This window comes from Rhinoraja longicauda, chromosome 26, assembly GCF_053455715.1.
Source record: "Rhinoraja longicauda isolate Sanriku21f chromosome 26, sRhiLon1.1, whole genome shotgun sequence".
Classification (NCBI taxonomy): domain Eukaryota; kingdom Metazoa; phylum Chordata; class Chondrichthyes; order Rajiformes; family Arhynchobatidae; genus Rhinoraja; species Rhinoraja longicauda.
The window spans coordinates 42407-63194 of record NC_135978.1 but is presented as its reverse complement, the minus strand read 5'-3'; the positions used below and the strand labels follow the sequence as shown (position 1 = coordinate 63194).

Here is a 20788-nt window from a genome sequence, read left to right as displayed (position 1 = left end):
GTGTTCTTATTCTCACCTTATACCAATTGATACAGAAACCACATTGTCCAAGTTCAGTTTACACCACTGCTCCACATCCATTGCAAAAGTGGCACTGAACATAGCTCGCCGCACATTGTGAGATGTACAGGCCAGGAAGATGGTGGCCAACTGATCTCGGAATCCGGATTTGCCATCCTCAAATAATTTATCCGATTCATCAACAACCAACCACTCAACTCTGAAATTCATCAATAGGACCATTTTAGAAATCAGGACCATTTTAATTTACATCTTACTAAACTACTAAAACATTAATATAAACACATTCAAAATACTTCTCAAAGCCAATTGAGCCAAGAATTTAGTAACATTCTCAGCACAGATGTCCCATGTTCTTGCAAAAAGAGTGAGGTTGTATTCCTAGATAACAATCTACATTGTTTCTTTCCATCCGCGCATGCGCCAATGCAAGATGAATAAATATAAATTTTACGTTAATTTATATACTGCCCAACCCCATTCACATAAATTCCGCAGGAGGAAATATTACTATGTATCTCAAATTTTGGGCTAGTAATCGGCAAATTCTGTAATTTCTGTTTCCCACGCATCTGTAACACAGGAATACTTTGGAAAAACTAATACCGATGGACAGCTTTTTAAAAACCAGAGAAGTCATTTATTATTACAAATGATAAGACAGGCAGGGCTATATATGTTGCTACTTTACTGCATGCACCAGCTAATATTTTAACTAGTATTTTCCTTATGCAATATGGATTATGTAACAATAATCAGCTCTTCACTACATAATACATTTTAATGCACTATACCAGGGGTGTCAAACTCATTTTAGGTCATGAGCCGGAATGGGCAAAATGCCACTTCATGCGGGCCGGATCAGTTGTGCATGCGCGAACGCACGCACGCTCCCACAACTTTCATTGCCTTCGTTTTTACAACCTGCTTTCATGTGTCTCAATCTCTGCTCTAACTACAAAGTATTTCACTTTACAAATTTCGTTTCTTATGAAGAAGATTGCCTAGCAAGCATTAATTACGATTAGTATCTAGGCCCTAGATGGAGTGGATGTGGAAATAATGTTTCCAGTAATAGGAAGGTCTAGGACCAGAGGTCACAGCATCAGGATAAAAGGTCATACCTTCAAAATGGAGATGAGGAGGAATGGGTAGTGAATCTGTGGAATTCATTGCTACAGACAGCAGTGGAGGCCAAGATATTGGGTATTTTTGAGGCAGAGATTGATAGAATGACTCCAGTTTAACAATAGAAATTGCGGAGGTGGAGAGGCTATTCAGAAAATAGAAAAGCCGGAAATCTCCAGGACCGGACAATGTTTCCCCCTCAACCCTCAAGTTCTGTGCCGAACAACTGGCACCGATCTACACAGACATTTTCAACCAGTCCCTGCAAACCTGCACTGTCCCTGCCTGCTTCAAGGTCTCCACTATTGTCCCTGTACCCTAAAAGACAAGGATCACTGGTCTTAATGACTACAGGCCTGTCGCACTTACCTCTGTGGTCATGAAAGACCTGTGCTGGCCCAGCTGAAAAACATCACAAACCCCCTGCTGGACCCCTTGCAGTTTGCATATAGGGCCAATAGATCAGTGGACGACACAGTCAATCTAGGCCTGCACTTCATCAATAGACAATAGACAATAGGTGCAGGAGTAGGCCATTCGGCCCTTCGAGCCAGCACCGCCATTCAATGTGATCATGGCCGATCATCAGTACCCCGTTCCTGCCTTCTCCCCATACCCCCTGACTCCGCTATCCTGAAGAGCTCTATCTAGCTCTCGAATGCATTCAGAGAATTAGCCTCCACTGCCTTCTGAGGCAGAGAATTCTACAGATTCACAACTCTCTGACTGAAAAAGTTTTTCCTCATCTCCGTTCTAAATGGCCTACCCCTTATTCTTAAGCTGTGGCCCCTTGTTCTGGACTCCCCCAACATTGGGAACATGTTTCCTGCCTCTAACGTGTCCAACCCCTTAATAATCTTATACGTTTCGATAAGATCCCCTCTCATCCTTCTAAATTCCAGTGTATACAAGCCTAGTCGCTCCAGTCTTTCAACATATGACAGTCCCGCCATTCCGGGAATTAACCTAGTAAACCTACGCAGCACGCCCTCAATAGCAAGAATATCCTTGCACAAATTTGGAGACCAAAACTGCACACAGTACTCCACGTGCGGTCTCACTGGGGCACTGTACAACTGCAGAAGAACCGCTTTGCTCCTATACTCAACTCATCCTCCAGCACCTAGACCGCAAGGGGACCTATGCCAGGATTCTGTTTGTGGACTTTAGCTCTGCTTTTAACACCATTGTGCCAGAGCTACTACACTACAAACTCTCCCAGCTGACTGTGCCTGAACCCATCTGTCAGTAGATCATCAACTTCCTGACAGACAGGAAGCAGCATGTGAAGCTGGGAAAGCACATCTCGGACCCGCAGACCCTCAACATAGGAACTCTGCAAAGCTGCATACTCTCCCCTCTCCTTTACTCTCTCTACACCAATGACTGCACCTCCAGACTCCTCTGTCAAGCTCCTCAAGTTTGCGGATGACACTACACTAATCCGACAGATCCAGAATGGGGAGGAATCTGCCTACGGAGGGGAAGTGACACAGCTGGCATCCTGGTGCCATCACAACAACCTGGCGCTCAATGCTCTCAAGACAGTGGAACTAATTGTAGACTTTCGAAACTCAGCATCAACAACATCATAGTCACATCTGTGGAGTCATTTAAGTTCCTTGGAACCATCATCTCCAGGGACCTTAAATGGGGGGCCACCATCGGCTCCACAGCCAAAAAGGCCCAACAGAGGATGTTCTTCCTGCGGTACCTGAAGAAACACAATCTGCCACAGGCAATAATGGTCCAATTCTATCCTGCTATCATTGAGTCCGTCCTCACCTTCTCCATCATGATCTGGTTTGGCCCAGCCACCAAGCACGACATCCAGAGGCTGCAACGGATCGTTCGCACAGCTGAGAAGGTTGTTGGCTGCAACCTTCCCCCCATTGACGAACTGTACACTGCAAGGGCCAGGAAGCGAGCAGGCAAGATCTCTGACCCCTCTCACCCTGGCCGCAAACTCTTCGAAGCACTTCTCTCTGGAAGGCGACTCCGGACTGTCAAAGCAGCCACAGCCAGACATAAAACAGCTTTTTTCCACGAGTGATAGTTCTACTCAATAACCAAAGTCTGTAGTCTCTTTTTTGCTCTGGTTTATTTTCACCCACATGTTTAGACCGTAATGTTGTACCCTTATTGTTTTGATGTGGTTATGCTTTATTCTTAATTGTTAACTGTATGTTTGTGTTGTCATTTGTGAGTGGAGCACCAAGGCACATTCCTTGTATATACATACTTGGCCAATAAACTTATTCATTCATTCATTCATAGGTCTTGATTAGGTTACAGAGAGAAAGAAGACAATAGAATGTGGTTGAGAGAGAAAATAGGTCAGCCATGGTTGAATGGCAAAGTAGACTTGATGGGCTAAATGGCCTAATTCTGTTCCCCTGAACTCCAGTCTTCCTAGTGTTTATGTTTTGCCCACCATGGGCTGGCTGGGTGGTGAACAGCCAAACAGCAGCTACCTGGCATGGTGAAAGATGGTCTGTCCATCATCTCACCTGAAGGTCCCGCTCCCCATCCTTCTTATGTCTTTCATCCTTCCCCTCACTTCTCATGTCCTTCTCCACCCTCACCTTCTCCCTCACATGCCCCCTCCCTTTCCTCATCCTATCCCTTCTCTCATCCCCACTTCCTTCCTACCAACTACTCCCCTCCTTTACTTCATCCTCTTTCCTTACCTCGTCCCTAAATTCCCTTCTTTCCCTCATCCCAAAACACCATCCCTTCTCTCATCTCCTCCTTTCCTCACCCCTCCCTCCCTACTTCACCAACTACTCCCCCCACCCCCCCCCCCCCGACAACCTCTCTTCCCTTCCTCATCCCTAAAAACCCTCACTTCCCTAATCTGCTCCCCTCCCCTTCCTTTACCACCACCTTCTCCCTTCTCTTCCCTATTCCCGCATAACTACCAGCATGTCTTCACATCCCACCTGACCTTAACCCAAACCCAAAGCCCCCACCCTGGAGAGCAGCTCAGAATTTGGATCGCCGGCTGCAGCCTCATTCAGTGTGGCGACTTCCCACCAGCCTCTATCCACGCACTCACTGGGTCTCAGGTACACGGTAGCGGTCTCTGCGGCGACAGCCCAGGCACTTCCCGGTGTCCACAACAACGCTGAGACTCCCCACCTTCCCCTGCGCCAGCCCCATCCCGCCCACGTCACCGCATGGCCGGATATGGGTGTAGCTTCCACTCACCCCCGGGAGCTGGGGACTGGGGAGGTGACAGCTGCAGATCGGACTTGCATTTTCCTTCTGCACAAAATTCATATTTCCTGCAAGTTTAAGCAGTTATGTTGCTCACTTTCTGTGTATAATCTAACAGCGCTTTCCCCCCCCCCAAATCACCCCGCGGGCCAGATTGTATCCGGACCCACGGCCGGTAGTTTGAGAGCCAGATTCAGTTACAACGTTCAAAAGATCTTCAGGAAAGTACATGGATAGGAAAGATTTAGAGTGATATAGGCCAAATGCAGTGAAATGGGATTAGTGTCAGTATGCATTTTGGTGCACATGGATGAGTGGGGCTGAAGAGCTTGATCCCATGTTATACAGTTCTACGAATCTACCATGCATCAACTACAGCTTCTCAGCAACATTTGTGAAAAAAAAGTGATAGCATCCAACCTGCTGAGGTCCAGTGCTGGGGGCTCCAGCTTTAACAGGTAAATCAGCCTGTTTGGAGTTGTCACCAAAATATCTGGAGACAAAGAAAATAATTTCAACAAACATGGTTGCGAAAAGCCAGAAAACTGAACAAGAGTAGTCATCAACGTAATTTAGAAACAAATGTTTCACAAAAAAAACGTTGCCCATGACATTTCCTCTTGATTTTACCATTCTCTCCATCACAAAAGTGTGAGATAGTTTAAATGCAGACAATTTCAACAAAAAACCTTACAATACCATCACCCTTCAAGGGCAAGGGTACCAACAGCCAAATCCAAAACTGAAGCCCATCTTTTTCCACCCATTTTAAAAGTTGAAATATGCAGCTTTACTTACCAAATTTGTTTGAAGTCTTGGGACCAAACCTTTTGGCAGCCTCAGTTGCTTTGTTGATCATGTGAATTCTAAAACCAACGCCTTCAGAGAGTTTTACTAGCTCTCGATGAGTCTGAAAATGGAGAACATTGAACACAAAATACAGCACAGGAATGGGCACTTTGGCCTTAAATGTCCATGCCAAACATGATGCCAAAGTAAACTAATCTCCTGTACCTGCACACGATCATATCCCTCCATTCCCCACTTACCCATGTGCCCATCTAAAAGCCTCTTAAATGCCACTAACACATCTGCCCCTACCACCCCACCCTGGCAGTCCAGGCACCTACTTATTAAAAAAAACTTGCATCATGTATCTCCTTTAAACTTTAACCCTCTCACTACAATGCCCTCTAACCCGTGACATATCCACGCTAAGAAAAATGTTCTCGCTGATTACCCTATGACTCTCATAATTTGATATACTTCTATCAGGTCTCCCCTCAACTCTGACATTCCAGAGAAAACAATCCAAGTTTGTCTGACACCTCCTTCTAGGTAATATCCTCTAATACAGCATTCTGTTAAAACTCTTCTACACCCTTTCCTAAGTCTCCACATCCTTCCAGTTATGGAATGACCAGAAATGCATCCAATACTGCTAATGCGGTCTAACCAAAGTCCTATAAAGTCCAAAGTTTATTTTAGAGACATAGTGTGGAAACAGGTCCAGCAAGTGCAAGCCAACCAGCGATCACCCTTTTCCTCGTACTACTCTACACTAGGGTCAATTTACAATTAACCGACAAACCTGAATGGCTTTGGAATATGGTGGGGGGGGGGGGGGGGCTTATACTCGTTCTACTCTACACACGAGGGACAATTTACAATTAACCTACAAACCTGAATGTCTTTGGAATATGGGAGTAAACCGGGGCACCGAGAAAAAAATCCACGTGGTCACAAGGAAAACATACAAACTCTTTACTGACAGCACATGTAGATAGGATCTAACCCAGGTCTCCGTTACTGCAAGGTAGCAACTTTGCCACTGCGCCCCACTCTGTTGCAATATGACTTCCTGACTGTTATGCGCAGTGTTCCAGCTGATGATGGCAAGCATACTGTATGCGTTCTTTACCACTTTATCTACTTGCGCTGCCACTTTCAAGGAGCTGTGGACTTGAACCTCAAGATTCTCTTTGACACCTCTGCTCAGTCAACAACTCTACTAATTTTGTGTCAAAGAAACAAAAAAAAATAGGTGCAGGAGGAGGCCATTTGGCCCTTTGAGCCAGCACCGCCATTCATTGTAATCATCTGCCAACTTAATAACCAACCCATCTACATTTATGTCCAAGTCGTTTATATATAATCAAACAAAAGAGGTCCCAGTACAGATCCCTACAGAACTCCACTGATCAGACATCCAGCCAGAATAACACCCTTCCACAACAATCCTCCAGCTTCTACCAGTAAGCCAGTTCTGAACCTAAATGGCCAAATTCACCATGGATCCCAAGAAAGTCAGATTTCTAAACTCCAGTCAACATATTCGTAAATGTAGAGCACTTTTCTTGTCAACAATACATGAAAATCAGTTTCTTCCTCATGAAGGCTTGATTACATTTCAGATCACTCTGAAATGTACACATAACTGTTTTAAATACTTCTTTTAACAATATAAAATGCCCTCAGTAATTTCACAGGAACACAGTCAGACAAAATTAGAATATGTCACATTAACAGATACTAGAAAGGGTAACGAAAAGAAGAGACAAATATATTGTCTTAAGAAACAGCTTTACAATTAAGAAATTGAGCAGTAAGGTTTTTAGACTTTATTAGAGGTCAAGGCCACACTTACTGATATATGATTGGCAATCATGAGGAACTGAAATAGGTCTGCACAAGAAGCCAACAAGTTTAAGAACACAGTTTTAGGGCTGGCGAGAAATGAGAGAGAGGAAGAGATGAAACCATAGAGGGATTTGCACACAAAATAATTCTAAATTTCAGATATCTTAAAGATAAAGAAAAGTTTTTATAAAGTACTTGCATGATTCTGGTTGCTGGGAGTGCAGAAGACAAAGCACCAATTCCTAAACTCCAGTTTGTGCACTTATCAAGAAACATGGTGGCAATGCTGAGAAATGCATAGTTTCAGAAGTTATATTGCCCTGATATAACTTCTGAAACTATGGTCAATATTTGGCCTGTCAAATATTGTTCATATTGACCTGACATGAAGTCCAGCTGGCTTCATTCAAAAATTCATTGAATGCATTCTGTTGCCTGCCTGGGCTTGATGGTGTTAACACCAGTATTTTATAAACTGTGTGTGTCAAAATCTTGTGTATCTCAAGAAATTAAATATTGTATTTAGGTAATCACCAATACGTCACCCATTCCTTCTCTCCAGAGATGCTGATTTTCACCATACAGCTTACAATGGCCTGTTTCTTTGATCATCGTTACTTTTTTTGCATATCTTGCATTCATTGTTCTTTATCTCTCCACATCGTCTATATATCTAATTTCCCTTATCCCAAACCAGTCTGAAGAAGGGTCTTGACCTGAAACGTCACCCATTCCATCTCTCCAGAGATGCTGCCTGTCCCGCTGAGGTACTGCAGCTTTTTGTGTTGATCACCAATAAATATGTCGAACTGATAGGCATCCTGTTAGAATCCTCTTTGGCAACAAAACTTACCTGACTGGCAAGCTCTCGAGTGGGAGATAATATCAATGCCCTGAAACCTTGATTCATTGGCTGTTTTAGACACGTCAAGAGTGGGATGCAAAAAGCCAATGTCTTTCCAGATCCAGTTGGAGCACAGGCCAGGATTTCACGATTCTGTAACAGGTATGTAAAACACTCTTGGTCAACACCAATATATCAAAATATTTGAATCAATTGATAGTTAGTGACCAAGAACAACATAAATTCATTTCATTTATCTGTGGTCTTCAAAATAAATGAAATGGTGTGCAATTATTTGCATAGTATTAATGAATTTCAAATTCAATGCCAAAATATTGAACCTTCCCCAAAATCAGCAACACTCACACAATTTCTGCTTGTGCTTTGAGCCTGCAAATGTGATAATGATGAGTCAAGTTCAACCCTGCATCCACATGCACCATGGTGTCTGTCATTATAATTAAAAATCAGCTACTTTTCAACTTTCTTTTGGGAACATGCTGTAATGGCACAAATCCCCAATAGCAAGCTATTTTTGTATAAAACACAAAGGGCTGGAGAAACTCAGTGTGTCAGGCAAATATTTCAGAAAAACATGGACCTATTACTATTTTTTTCTTCTTTTAAACGCAGTACTTCAGTCAAACATTACTTGTTTCCATTGAAGTTCCACGTCCCTGTGTTCACTTATGAATCCAGTGAAGAAACTGCAGACTCGAGGATACTCTGGCATAGGTGGATCGCGGTGTGTTGTTTGAATTGTTGTACACTTTTCCCTTTCAGGGCGAGGGCACCGAGATCGGTTCTGTTGTTGTCCTCCAGTACATGGATAGGATAGGTTTAGAGGGATATGGGCCAAATGCAGGCAAGTGGGAATAGTGTAGTTGGGGCATATTGGTCAGCGTGGGCAAGTTGAGCCGAAAGGGCTGTTTCCACGATGTACAACTATAACCCACATAGAGGTGCTTCCTTTAAGTTGATTGTGAAACATTGTGAAGCATACTGATATTACTGTTGTGAAAGGGTGATTATAGAGGCACAAAGTAGATGGCTAAAATTGATTGGAAGGGGAGCCTAGCAGGAATGACAGTAGAATAGCAATGGCAAAAGTTTCTGGGGAGTAATTCAGAAGACCCAGGATCTTTGCATCCCCAAAAATGAAATATACCAAGGGAAGAATGAAGCAACCATGGCTGAAAAAGGAAGTCGAAGACAGCATAAAAGCAAAAGAGAAGGCATAAAATATGGCAAAGATTGGTGGGAAGATGGAGGATTGGGAAGCTTTTAAAATCCAAAAGAAGACAACTAAAATAAAAGTAAAGAAATGAGCCAATACTATAAAAAAGGATACCAAAGGTTTCTTCAGATATACAAAAGAGAGGTAAGAGTGGACATTGCACTGCTGGAAAAGTAGTAATTGGGTATAAAGAAATAGCAGACAAACGAAATAAGCTTTTTGAGTCAGTCCTCACAGTAGAAGATAAAAGGCAAACTACCAGAAATTCAAGCGAGTCAGGGGGCAGAAGTTAGTGCAGTTGCTAATACTGAGAAGATGCTCGAGAAGCTGAAAGGTCTGAAGGTGGATAAGTCACCTGGACCAAATGGACCACACCCCAGGCTTCTGAAAGAGTTAGCTGTAGAGATTGTGGAGGTATTAGTTGCAGCCTTTCAATAATCAATATAGTCAGGAATGTTTCCAGAGAATGGGAAAAATCGCCATCGTAACTCCACACATCTAGAAAGCAGCGACAGGATCGGTCAAAGTCAGCATGGATTTATGAAGGGGAAATCATGCTTGACTAATCTTTTGGAATTTTTTGAGGATGTAACAAGTAGAATGGATAAGGGAGAGGCAGTAGATGTGGTGTATCTGGACTTTCAAAAGGCCTTTGACAAGGTCCCACACAAGTAATTAGTGTGCAAAATTAGAGCACATGATATTGGGGGTAGGGTATTGACATGGATAGAGAACTGGTTTGCAGACAGGAAGCAATGAGCAGGAATTAACAGGCCCTTTTCAGAATGGCAGGCAGTGACTAGTGGGGTGCCACAAGGCTCAGTGCTGGGACACCAGTTATTTACAACATATATTAACGAGGGAATTAAATGTAACATCTCCAAGTTTGCGGATGACACAAAGCTGGGTGGCAGTGTGAGCTGCTAGGAGGATACTATGAGGCTGCAGGGCAACTTGGAAAGGTTGGGCGAGTGGGCAGATGCAGTATCATGTGAATAAATGTGAGGTTATCCACTTTGGTGATAAGAACAGCACAGCAGTAAAGCTGCTGCCTTACAGCGCTTGCCACGTCGGAGACCCGGGTTCGATCCCGACTACAGGTGCTGTCCGTATGGACTTTACACATTCTCCCCGTGACCTGCGTGAGTTTTCTCTGAGATCTTCGGTTTCCTCCCACACACTCCAAAGACGTACAGGTTTGTAGGTTAATTGGCTTGGTACAAGTGTAAATTGTTCCCAGTGTGTATAGGGACGTGTTATTGTGTGGGGATCGCTGGTCGGTGTGGACTCGGTGGGCCGAAGGGCCTGCTTCTGCACTGTATCACTTGAAAAAAAACAGGAACGCAGATTATTATCTGAATGGTGTCAGATTAGGAAAAGGGGAGGATCAAAGAGACCTGGGTGTCCTTGTACATCAGTCACTGAAAGTAAGCATGTAGGTACAGCAGGCAGTGAAGAATGCTAATGTTGGCCTTCATTGCAAGAGGATTTGAGTTTAGGAGCAAGGAGGTCCTACTGCGGTTGTACAGGGCCCTGGGGAGACCACACCTGGAGTATTGTGTACAGTTTTAGTCTCCAAATTTGAGGAAGGACATCCTTGCTACTGAGGGAGTGCAGAGTAGTTTCACAAGGTTGGTGATGGTGGGACTGACATATGACGAAAGAGTGGGTCAATTGGGCTTGTATTCACTGGAATTTGGAAAGATGAGAGGGGATCTTATAGAAACACATAGAATTCTTAAGGGATTGGACAGGCTAGATGCAGGGAAAATGTTCCCCATTTCTGGGGGAGTCCAGAACCAGCTCTCAGTTTAAAAATTGAGGGGTCGACCATTTAGGACTGAGATGAGGAAAAACTTTTTCACCCAGTCTTGAAACTGTGGAATTATCTGCCTCAGAAGGCAGTGGTGGCCAATTCACTGGATGTTTTCAAGAGTTAGATTTAGCTCTTCGGGCTAACGGAATCAAGGGATATGGGGAAAACAGCAGGAATGGGGTACTGATTTTGGATGATCAGCCATGATCATATAGAAAGACATTGCCGGCTTGAAGGGCCGAATGGCCTACTCCTGCACCTATTTTCTACGTTTCTCTGTTTCCACTGTTGAAGACGGGAACGTGGGAAATGAAGGAAATGATAGCCCGGTTCATCTGACTTCAGTGGGTGGTAACACTTTTGAGTCTATTAGTAAAGATGAGGTTTCAGGGTACATGGAAGCACAGGATAAAATAATCTGAGGTGAGAATGGTTTTGTTGAAAGGATCTTGCCTGACAAATCTGTTGGAATTCTTTGAGGAAATAATAAGCAGGATAGACAAAGGAGAGTGTGTTTTACTTGGTGTGGTTTACTTGGATTTTCAGAAAGCCTTTCATAAGGTGCCATACGCGAGACTGCTAAACAAGATAGTATTAGAGGCAAGGTACGACTACCATGGATAGAAGATTGACTGACTGGCAGAAGGCAAAGAGCAAGAATAAAAGGGGCCTCTTCGGGTTGCCCTGCCCCTGATTAGTGGTGTTCCGCAGGAGTCGGTGTTGGGTCAACTACTTCTGAAAGTATATGTTAATGATCTGGAAGATGGAATTGATGGGATTATGACATTTGCGGATGATACAAAGATAGGTGGAGAGGCTGAGGAAGCTGAGAGCCTGCAGGAGGACCTGGACAGTTTGGGAAAGTGGTCAAAAAGTGGCAAATGGAATGCAGCGGCCCACTATGCCTGTGCCGAACATGATATCAAGACCAACTCTCACCGACCTTCACGTAATCCATATCCTTCCATTCCCTGCATATCCATGTGCCCATCCAAAGGTTCCTTAAATGCCACTACCATATCTTCCTCGACCACAATCCCCCAGCAGCACGTTCCAGGCACTCACCACTGTCTGTGTTAATAAAAACTTGCCCAGCACATCTCCTTTAAACTTTGCCCCATACACTTTAAAACTATGCCCTCTAGTTAAATGTTAGTAAAATCAAGGGATATGGGGCTAGTGCAGGAAAGGGCATCTAGTGCTGAGATTGATACCCATACTGAATGGCAGAGCAGGCCTAAACATCAACCACCGCTTCTAATCTTAATTTTCTTATCTGCCTCTCCTGCACCAGGAATCATATTTTAACAAAACACTTACATGTAACATGATGGGTATAGCTTGCATTTGTATTGGAGTAGGCATTACAAATCCAGCTTCCTGTACATGTTGAATAACTTTTGGGTGAACCTTATAGTCTTGTTGAAGCTGCTCAAAGGTAGCAACTGGTTCGGGGATATCAGTCCCATCCACGTAAATCCGATGCTTGCGACGGAACTTATTTATCTTGAAAACAAGACGTTATAACAAAGGAGAATATTACTGTTGTGTTATTAAATTATCCTTCCTGCAATAAACAAATAAACATATTCCTATAAATGGACAAAAGGCTAACCTTTTCTCGCCGCTGGTGGTGCACCTTCTCAGCACTGGGTTCTTTGCCATGACTTCTGTGGATCTTGCTTCCCAGTGAGGACATTGCCTCTTCAGCATTTCTTAAAGTGGGAAAAATGTTGTGTATTTCAGTCTCAGCTTGTGCTTGAGGGCAGGCAGTAGCAGAATGGAAATGAGACAGAATGGGAACTGTTAATACCAACACCAACAAATGTTCATTATGTAACAGAATATCATTATTAAAAATAATTAAAGAAACCCAAGCTCAAACTCTCAATTCTTCTCTCCTTCGCCAAAACAATTAAAATAATTAAGATAAGTGTAAGGTGTTGCATTTTGGGACTGGGGTGTACAAGGACACCCAGGTCTCGATGCACCTCCCATTTTCCTAATCTGGCACCATTCAGACAATGTGTAGGAAAGAACTGCAGATGCTGTTTTAAACTGATTCAGAACAAATTTAAACCAGCCTCTCCAGTTGTTTCCTACATAAAGAACTGCAGACGCTGGTTTAAATCGATGGTACACACAAAATGTTGGAGTAACTCAGCGGGACAGGCAGCATCTCTGGAAAGAAGGAATGGGTGATGTTTTGGGTCGAGACCCTTCTTCAGACTGAATCCAGCATTTTGCATCTACCTACCACAGATAATAATCTGTCTTCTTGTCTTGCTACCCATGTGGATAACCTCACATTTATCTGCATTATACTGCATCTGCCCACTCACCCAACCTATCCAAGAGTCAAGACTCGAGTGTTTTACTGTCAAACCTCTCCTGCGGGCCCGGCAACCCCTATTGGGTGCAAACTGGGGCCGTGGGAGGGCGAGGGGGTAGGAAAGGGGAGAGGGAGCCACTCTCCCCGGCCATGGGCTGCCAGAGCGAGCCGTGGACCCGTTGGGTGGAACCTCTCCTGCAGCGACAGCCATGTTCTTTGACCCTCTGCCGCCACGGGAGGAAGGACAGGAGCAGGGGACGCCGGGACGAGCGCCGGTCCTCCGGGGGGGGGGGGGGAGGAGTGTATTTATTAAAGTTTATGAAGTTAATTACTTTTAAAATGTAACAAAACTTGATCAATCGAGACCGCAGGGGAATGGTGAGTAAGGTGGGCCAAAATCTGTTGCGCTATCGTGTACCGTTTTGTCTGTATTTCGGGAACACACTAATATACAGTGATTTCTAGAGCGACTTCCTTAGATACCCTGGGATGCAGACCATCAAGCCCTGGGGATTTATCAGCCTTCAGTCCCATCAGTTTACCCAACACTATTTCCTGCCTAATGTGAATTTCCTTCAGTTCCTCCGTTACCCTAGGACCTCCGTCCACTAGAACATCTGGGAGATTGTTTGTGTCTTCCTTAGTGAAGACAGATCCAAAGTACCTGTTAAACTCGTCTGCCATTTCCTTGTTCCCCATAATAAATTCACCTGCTTCTGTCTTCAAGGGACTCACATTTGTCTTAACTACTTTTTTGTCTCTTCACATACCTAAAGGAGCTTTTACTATCCTCCTTTATATTCTTGGCTAGCTTACCTTCGTACCTCATCTTTTCTCCCCGTACTGCCTTTTTAGTTATCTTCTGTTGCTCTTTAAGAGTCCCAATCCTCTGGCTTCCCACTCATCTTTGCTATGTTATACTTCTTCTCTTTTATTTTTATACTGTCCCTGACTTCCCTTGTCAGCCACGGTCACCGCTTACTCTCCTTAGAATCTTTCTTCCTCTTTGGAATGAACAGATCCTGCACCTTCTGTATTATTCCCAGAAATACTTGCCATTGTTGTTCCACCGTCTTCCCTGCTAGGGTCTCTTCCCAATCAACTCTGGCCAGCTCCTCTCTCATGCTTCCATAGTCCCCCTCGCTCAACTGCAATACTGACACTAGCGATTTTCCTTTCTCCCTCTCAATTTGTAGATTAAAACTTATCATATTATGATCACTACCTCCTAATGGCTCTTTTATCTTGAGTTCCCTTATCAAATCTGGTTCATTACACAACACTAAATCCAGAATTGCTTTCTCCCTGGTAGGCTCCTGCTCTAAGAATCCATCTCAGAAGCACTCCACAAACTCCCTTTCTTGGGGTCCATTACCAAGCTGATTTTCCCAGTCTACCTGCATGTTGAAGTCTCCCATAACCACTGTAGCATTACCTTTGCGACATGCCGATTTTAACTCTTGATTCAACTTACACCCTATATCCAGGCTACTGTTTGGGGGCCTGTAGATAACTCCCATTGGGGTCTTTTTACCCTTACAATTCCTCAGTTCTGTCCATATTGATCCTACATCTCCTGACTCTATGTTACCCCTTGCAAGGGACTAAATATAATTCTTTACCAACAGAGCGACCCCACCCCCTCTGCCCACCTGCCTGTCTTTTCGATACAGCTGAATATTCAGCTCCCAGCCCTGGTCCTCTTGCAGTCATGTCTCTGTAATTCCCACAACATAATACCTGCCAATATATGCTCATACACTTTATTTTTTATACTTCGCGCATTCAAATGTCTTCTAGACAAAAATTATCAAGGACATCTGATGAGAACTGGAATATGGCATTGAGTTACAGACTAGCCAAGATCAGACAGGACATGGTCAATGGGCCCAATAGTTTACTGGCCAGATATCTATGTTTCTAACTGAACCAGAACAGGTTTGTGCTGTTATGCAATATGCTCATAACAATAACCAAGGGAAAGGCTCTGTATCTAGAATACATCCTTCTGGTTAGAGAGGGATAAAGCAAAGTCAGTCACAACTGTGCTCTGAACACCATCCAGAGTCATCTGCTGTAGAGCTTATGTACTAAGGTATTAAAAAGGTCAGCAATGCAATGGCCCGACGAGCCCAAAATCAAATTACTTCTTGACAAATGTCATGGTTCAGACAGAGTACAATCATTAGAGAAAGCCACTGCACATGGTGCCTTTTTCAAGATGGATCAATATACTCATTGATGATGCCACACAAAAAAAAATCAGCATGTGCCTTTTAAGGCAAAAGAGTGGAAATTATTCATGATGAAAAGAAACGTACCCCATAGATTTGTAAATCAGTAATACTCGCACTGGGATTATTCTATTTTATGTAAGCACAACATACCTTTGGCTTCTTTTTTGCTCCTTTTGCTTTCTTCTGATCCATTAATTACAAGTTTTCTTTTTCCTGGGGGTGTAGAGGTGCAGATATCTTCACGCACTCTAGCAGAATATGCTCTCTTCAATATGTCCCCCACTGGTTTGTTAGTTTTTGCATGCTGATTCTTGAAAAAGTCAAGCTCTGTAGGGTTTTCATTCAAGATGGTATTGATTGATTTTGTTATCTGGAAATGTGAACAATAGACAAGATTTATGCAAATGCACAAATATCTTTATTATCTGTACCTCTCTCCTGACCCGCTGAGTATTTCCACCACTTTCCACTTGAGTTTCAAGTTTTCAGAATCCAGCCATTTTACGTTAATAGTCCCAAGCACAGAAACAGGCCCTTCGGCCCAACTTTTCCATGCCAATCAAGATGCCCCATTTACACAACATGCGCAGAACAAATGCGTCCGCGCCTGCGCAGTTGGGGCCTGTTGAGCAGGGCTCAGCCGTCAGTCTCTTGGGGGCAGGATTGCCTGCTCCATAGCGGCGGGACAGGCCTGGTGCCAAGGGAAGCAGCCGGAGCCTGGGCCTGGACGTGCGCAGGTAACTGCGAGCCTGAGGTGGGTCATGGGGAAAGGCGGCAGCAGCGGCGGTGAGTCCGGGCGTTGGTGGAGGATTTGTTGATGGAAAGATTTAATCCTAACCCTAATGCACGGAACCGGAGGGGTCACAAAATGCTGGAGTAACTCAGCAGGTCAGGCAGCATCTAGGAGAGAGGGAATGGGTGACTTTTCAGGTCGAGGCCCTTCTTCATACTGATGTCAGGGGGACGGGACAAACAAAGGATATAGGTGGAGACAGGAAGACAGTGGGAGAACTGGGAAGGGGGGGGGGGGAGAGAGGGACAGAGGAACTATCTAAAGAAGAAGTCAATGTTCATACCGCTGGGCTGCAAGCTGCCCAAGCGAAATATGAGGTGCTGTTCCTCCAATTTCCGGTGGGCCTCACTATGGCACTGGAGGAGGCCCATGACAGAAAGGTCAGACTGGGAGGGGGAGTTGAAGTGCTCAGCCACCGGGAGATCAGGTTGGTTAAGGCGGACTGAGTGAAGGTGTTGAGCGAAACGATCGCCGAGCCTGCGTTTGGTCTCGCCGATGTAGAGAAGTTGACATCTAGAGCAGCGGATACAATAGTTGAGGTTGGAGGAGGTGCAGGTGCCTTTGTCTCACCTGGAAAGACTGTTTGGGTCCTTGGATGGAGTTGAGGTGGGAGGTAAAAGGACAGGTGTTGCATCTCCTGCGGTTGCAGGGGAAAGTGTTCGGGGAGGGGGTGGTTTGGGTAGGAAGGGACGAGTGGACCAGGGAGTTACGGAGGGAACGGTCTCTGCGGATCGCAGAAAGGGGAGATGAGAAGATGTGGCCAGTAGTGGGGGTCCCGTTGGAGGTGACGGAAATGTTGGAGGATGGTTTGTTGGATACGCTGGCTGGTGGGGTGGAAGGTGAGGACCAGGGGGATTCTGTCCTTGTTACGAATGGGGGGAGGGGGAGCAAGAGCGGAGCTGCGGGATATAGAGGAGGCCCTAGTGAGAGCCTCATCTATAATGGAAGAGGGGAAGCCCCGTTTCCTGAAGAATGAGGACATCTCTGATGCTCTAGTGTGAAACACCTCATCCCGGGCGCAGATGCAGCGTAGACGGAGGAATTGGGAGTAGGGGATAGACTTTTTGCTGGAGTCAGGGTAGGAAGAGGTGTAGTCCAGATAGCTGTGGGAGTCAGTGGGTTTGTAGTAGATGTCAGTCACTAGTCTGTCTCCTGTGATGGAGATGGTGAGATCCAGAAACGGAAGGGAGATGTCGGAGATAGTCCAAGTATATTTAAGAGCAGGATGGAAACGTCTGGAACAGGGATTGTTCGACATTCCCGACAAAGAGGCAGGCATTGCTAGGGCCCATGCGAGTGGCCATAGCTACGCCTCTGGTTTGGAGGAAGTGGGAGGAGTCAAAGGAGAAGCTGTTACGGGTAACAATCAGCTCTGCTACGCGGAGGAGTGTTAGTAGACGGGGATTGGCTGGTTCTGCGGTCGAGGAAGAAACGGAGGGCTTCAAGACCATCCTTGTGGGGGATGGAGGTGTAGAGTGACTGGACATCCATGGTAAAGATGAGTGAGTGGGGGCCTGGAAATCAGAAGTTATCGAAGAGACGGAGAGCATGTGAGGTGTCTTGGACATAGGTGGGGAGGGATTTGACCAGGGGGGATAGGATCGAGTCGAGGTAGGTGGAAATACGTTGGGTGGGACATGAACAGGCAGAAACAATGGGTCTGCCAAGACAGTTCTGTTTATGGATTTTAGAAAGAAGGTAAAATCGGGCCGTACGGGGCTGGGGAACGATAAGATTGGAGGCAATATAGGGTAGAGCGCCGGAATTGGTGAGGTCAGTGATGGTGTCGATGATTAAGGTCTGGTGCTCGTCGGTGGGGGTCATGGTCCAAGGATAAGTAGGAGGAGGTGTCCGAGAGTTGTCGTCTGGGCTCAGTCCGGTAGAGGTCAGCGCGCCAGACTACCACAGCACCTCCCTTGTCAGCGGGTTTGATGAATAAGTCAGGGTTATTGCAGAGTGAGTGGAGGGCTGTACGGTGGGTGTATGGAACAAGCTGCTGGAAGATATAGTTGAGGAAGGGACAATCACAACATTTAAGAAAGATTTAGACAGGTACATAATAGGACAGGTTTAAAGGGATATTGGCCTAGTGCAGATGGGACATGTTGGTTGGTGTGTGTAAGTTGAGCCAAAGGGCCTGTTTCATGACTCTGAATGATGTACAATCAATGAGGTCAGTTTAAACTTGGCATCATGTCCAGCACAAACATTGTGGGCCAAAGGACCCACTATTGTGCTGTACTGTTCTATGTTCTTTGCATGAAGACATTTCTTATCTCATTCTTCACAGCCAAATCCTATTCTGAGACAGACATATTAACCTGGAGTAACTCAGTGGGGCAGGCAGCATCTCTGAAGAGAAGGAATGTGTGACATTTCGAGTCCAGACCCTTCTTCAGGCTGCTTAAGGATAAAGGAAGCAAGAGATAAAGAAGAATGAATGAAAGATATGCAAAACATTAATGATGATAAAGGAAACAGGCCATTGTTCGCTGTTTGTTGGGTGAAAACGGGAAGCTAGGGCAACTTGGGTGGGGGAAGGATAGCACATGAAGTTAGAGAAATCAATTTCATACCACCTAAAGCTGCCCAGGTGAAATACGAGGTGCTGTTCATCCAATTTGTATTTAGCCTCACTCTGACAATGGAGGAGACCTAGGACAGAAGGGTGTGTGTGGGAATGGGAAGGAGAAATAAAGTGTATAGCAACCGGGAGATCAGGTAGGTTCACGCGGACTGAGCGAAGGTGTTCAGCGAAATGATCGCCCAGTCTACGTTTGGTCTCGCCAATGTATAAGAGTCCACATCTTAAACAATGGTCCACATCTTAAACAGTTGAGGAGGTTGGTGGAGGTGCAAGTGAACCTCTGCCTCACCTGAAAGGACTGTCGGGGTCTCTGGAAGGGAAAGGTGTTGCATCTACTGTGGTTGCAGGGGAAAGTATCTGGGGAAGGGGTGGTTTGCGTGGGAAGGGATGTAAACCAACAAACAACAGGCCTGTTTCCTTTACCATCACTTTTTTGCATCTTTCATTCTTCTTTACCTCTCCACATCACCGTCTATATCTTTCGTTTCCCTTATCCCTAACCAGTCTGAAGAAGGGTCTCGACCTGAAACGTCAACCATTCCTTCTCTCAAGAGATACTGCTGAGTTACTCTAGCTTTTCGTGTCTATCTTCGGTTTAACTGCTTCTGTAGTTCCTTCTTACACTACTCCTATTCTGAGGTTGTGATCCTGGGTTCCAGACTACACCAGGGAAACGTTCTCAGTGTCCTGCCTGTCAAACACTACAATAATTTTACAGATCCATTGACCTTAGCTTCAAAATCAAGTATCTTCCATTGAACATCTCGTCTCCCCAGTCCCCTCGCCCCCTCCGCTCATTCACCCGGGACCCCGCTCCTCACCTCCGGCTCCAGTCCCCCCCCCCCCGCCCCACCCATCACTCCTCACCACGTGCCCCCCTGCTCCAGTCCCCCCGGCCCTGACCCCCCACCACCCCCTCACCACGTGCCCCCCTGCTCCAGTCCCCCCGGCCCTGACCCCCCACCACCCCCTCACCCCGGGGCTCCCCGCTCCCACAGCGCCAGTCGCGGCCCCCACTCATCCCCCCGGCCCCGGCTCCCCCCTAACCCCCGGCCCCGCAGCTCCAGTCCCCCCGGCCCTGAACCCTCCCGTTCCGGCACCACCGCAGCTCCCGCTGCGTAACCCCCCCCCGCCCCCGCCCCCGCCGCCCGCCCCCGCCGCCCGCCCCCCGCTCCTCCTCACCGCGCGGCCGCCAAACCGTTTCCAGTCAAAAGCGGCGCCGGCGCCGAGCGCGCGGAACACATCGGCCGGCTCCATCGCCACGGGGAGCACGTGATGTGATGTGATGTCGCGCGTGATGTCATGACGCGCATATGGCGACGTGCCGCAGGGCGAAGCGTCGATCGCTGACTTCAGCGCCTGCTCGGTGATTGACAGATGAACTCACACACCTGTAATTAAAGGGACAGTCCATCCGAACACATGATAAATATATAATATTCTCATTCTACTTGTTTGGAAACGAGTCAAAAACACCTTAAAAATAAATATTCAATCATTTCGCTAGGCGCTGAAAAAGTATTTGATCAAGTGGAATGGCCCTATCTTTTCTCCGTGATGGAAAAATTCCAACTCGGTGAAAACTTTTGCTCATGGGTGAAACTTTTATATAAAACTCCAACAGCTAGAATACTGACAAACCAAATGTTGTCACCAGAATGTCACTTATCCAGAGGTTGTAGACAAGGATGTCCATTATCTCCACTTTTATTTGCCCTCGTTATAGAACCACTCGCCGAGAGTATCAGATCACACCCAGACATTCATGGCTATAACACTAAACATACAATTAACAACATTTCCTTATATGCAGATGATGTGCTATTATACATCACAAACCCTGAAATTAGCATTCCGAATTTACTAAATCTCACAACTCAATTTGGCTCATTCTCCGGATATAGAATTAATTGGCACAAAAGCGAAATCATGCC

General features: G+C 45.6%; 1 protein-coding gene across 2 annotated transcripts in view; it reads right to left on the bottom strand.

The window, feature by feature from the left end:
• Positions 1 to 20173, bottom strand: part of ddx52 (DEAD (Asp-Glu-Ala-Asp) box polypeptide 52) — a 44514-nt gene extending 24341 nt beyond the window's left edge. The window contains exons 1-8 of one of the 2 annotated variants that reach the window (XM_078422732.1): positions 20037 to 20173; positions 15625 to 15844; positions 12521 to 12663; positions 12226 to 12411; positions 7862 to 8005; positions 5167 to 5278; positions 4789 to 4861; positions 17 to 220 (exon numbers count right to left, since the gene is read on the bottom strand). In XM_078422732.1, coding sequence (XP_078278858.1) covers positions 17 to 220; positions 4789 to 4861; positions 5167 to 5278; positions 7862 to 8005; positions 12226 to 12411; positions 12521 to 12663; positions 15625 to 15844; positions 20037 to 20111 — 1157 coding nt within the window. In that variant the 5' untranslated portion in view covers positions 20112 to 20173. Of the gene's footprint in view, positions 1 to 16; positions 221 to 4788; positions 4862 to 5166; positions 5279 to 7861; positions 8006 to 12225; positions 12412 to 12520; positions 12664 to 15624; positions 15845 to 20036 lie in introns of those variants that run through there. The other variant, XM_078422733.1, reaches the window with a different exon arrangement.
• Positions 20174 to 20788: the final 615 nt, after the last annotated feature.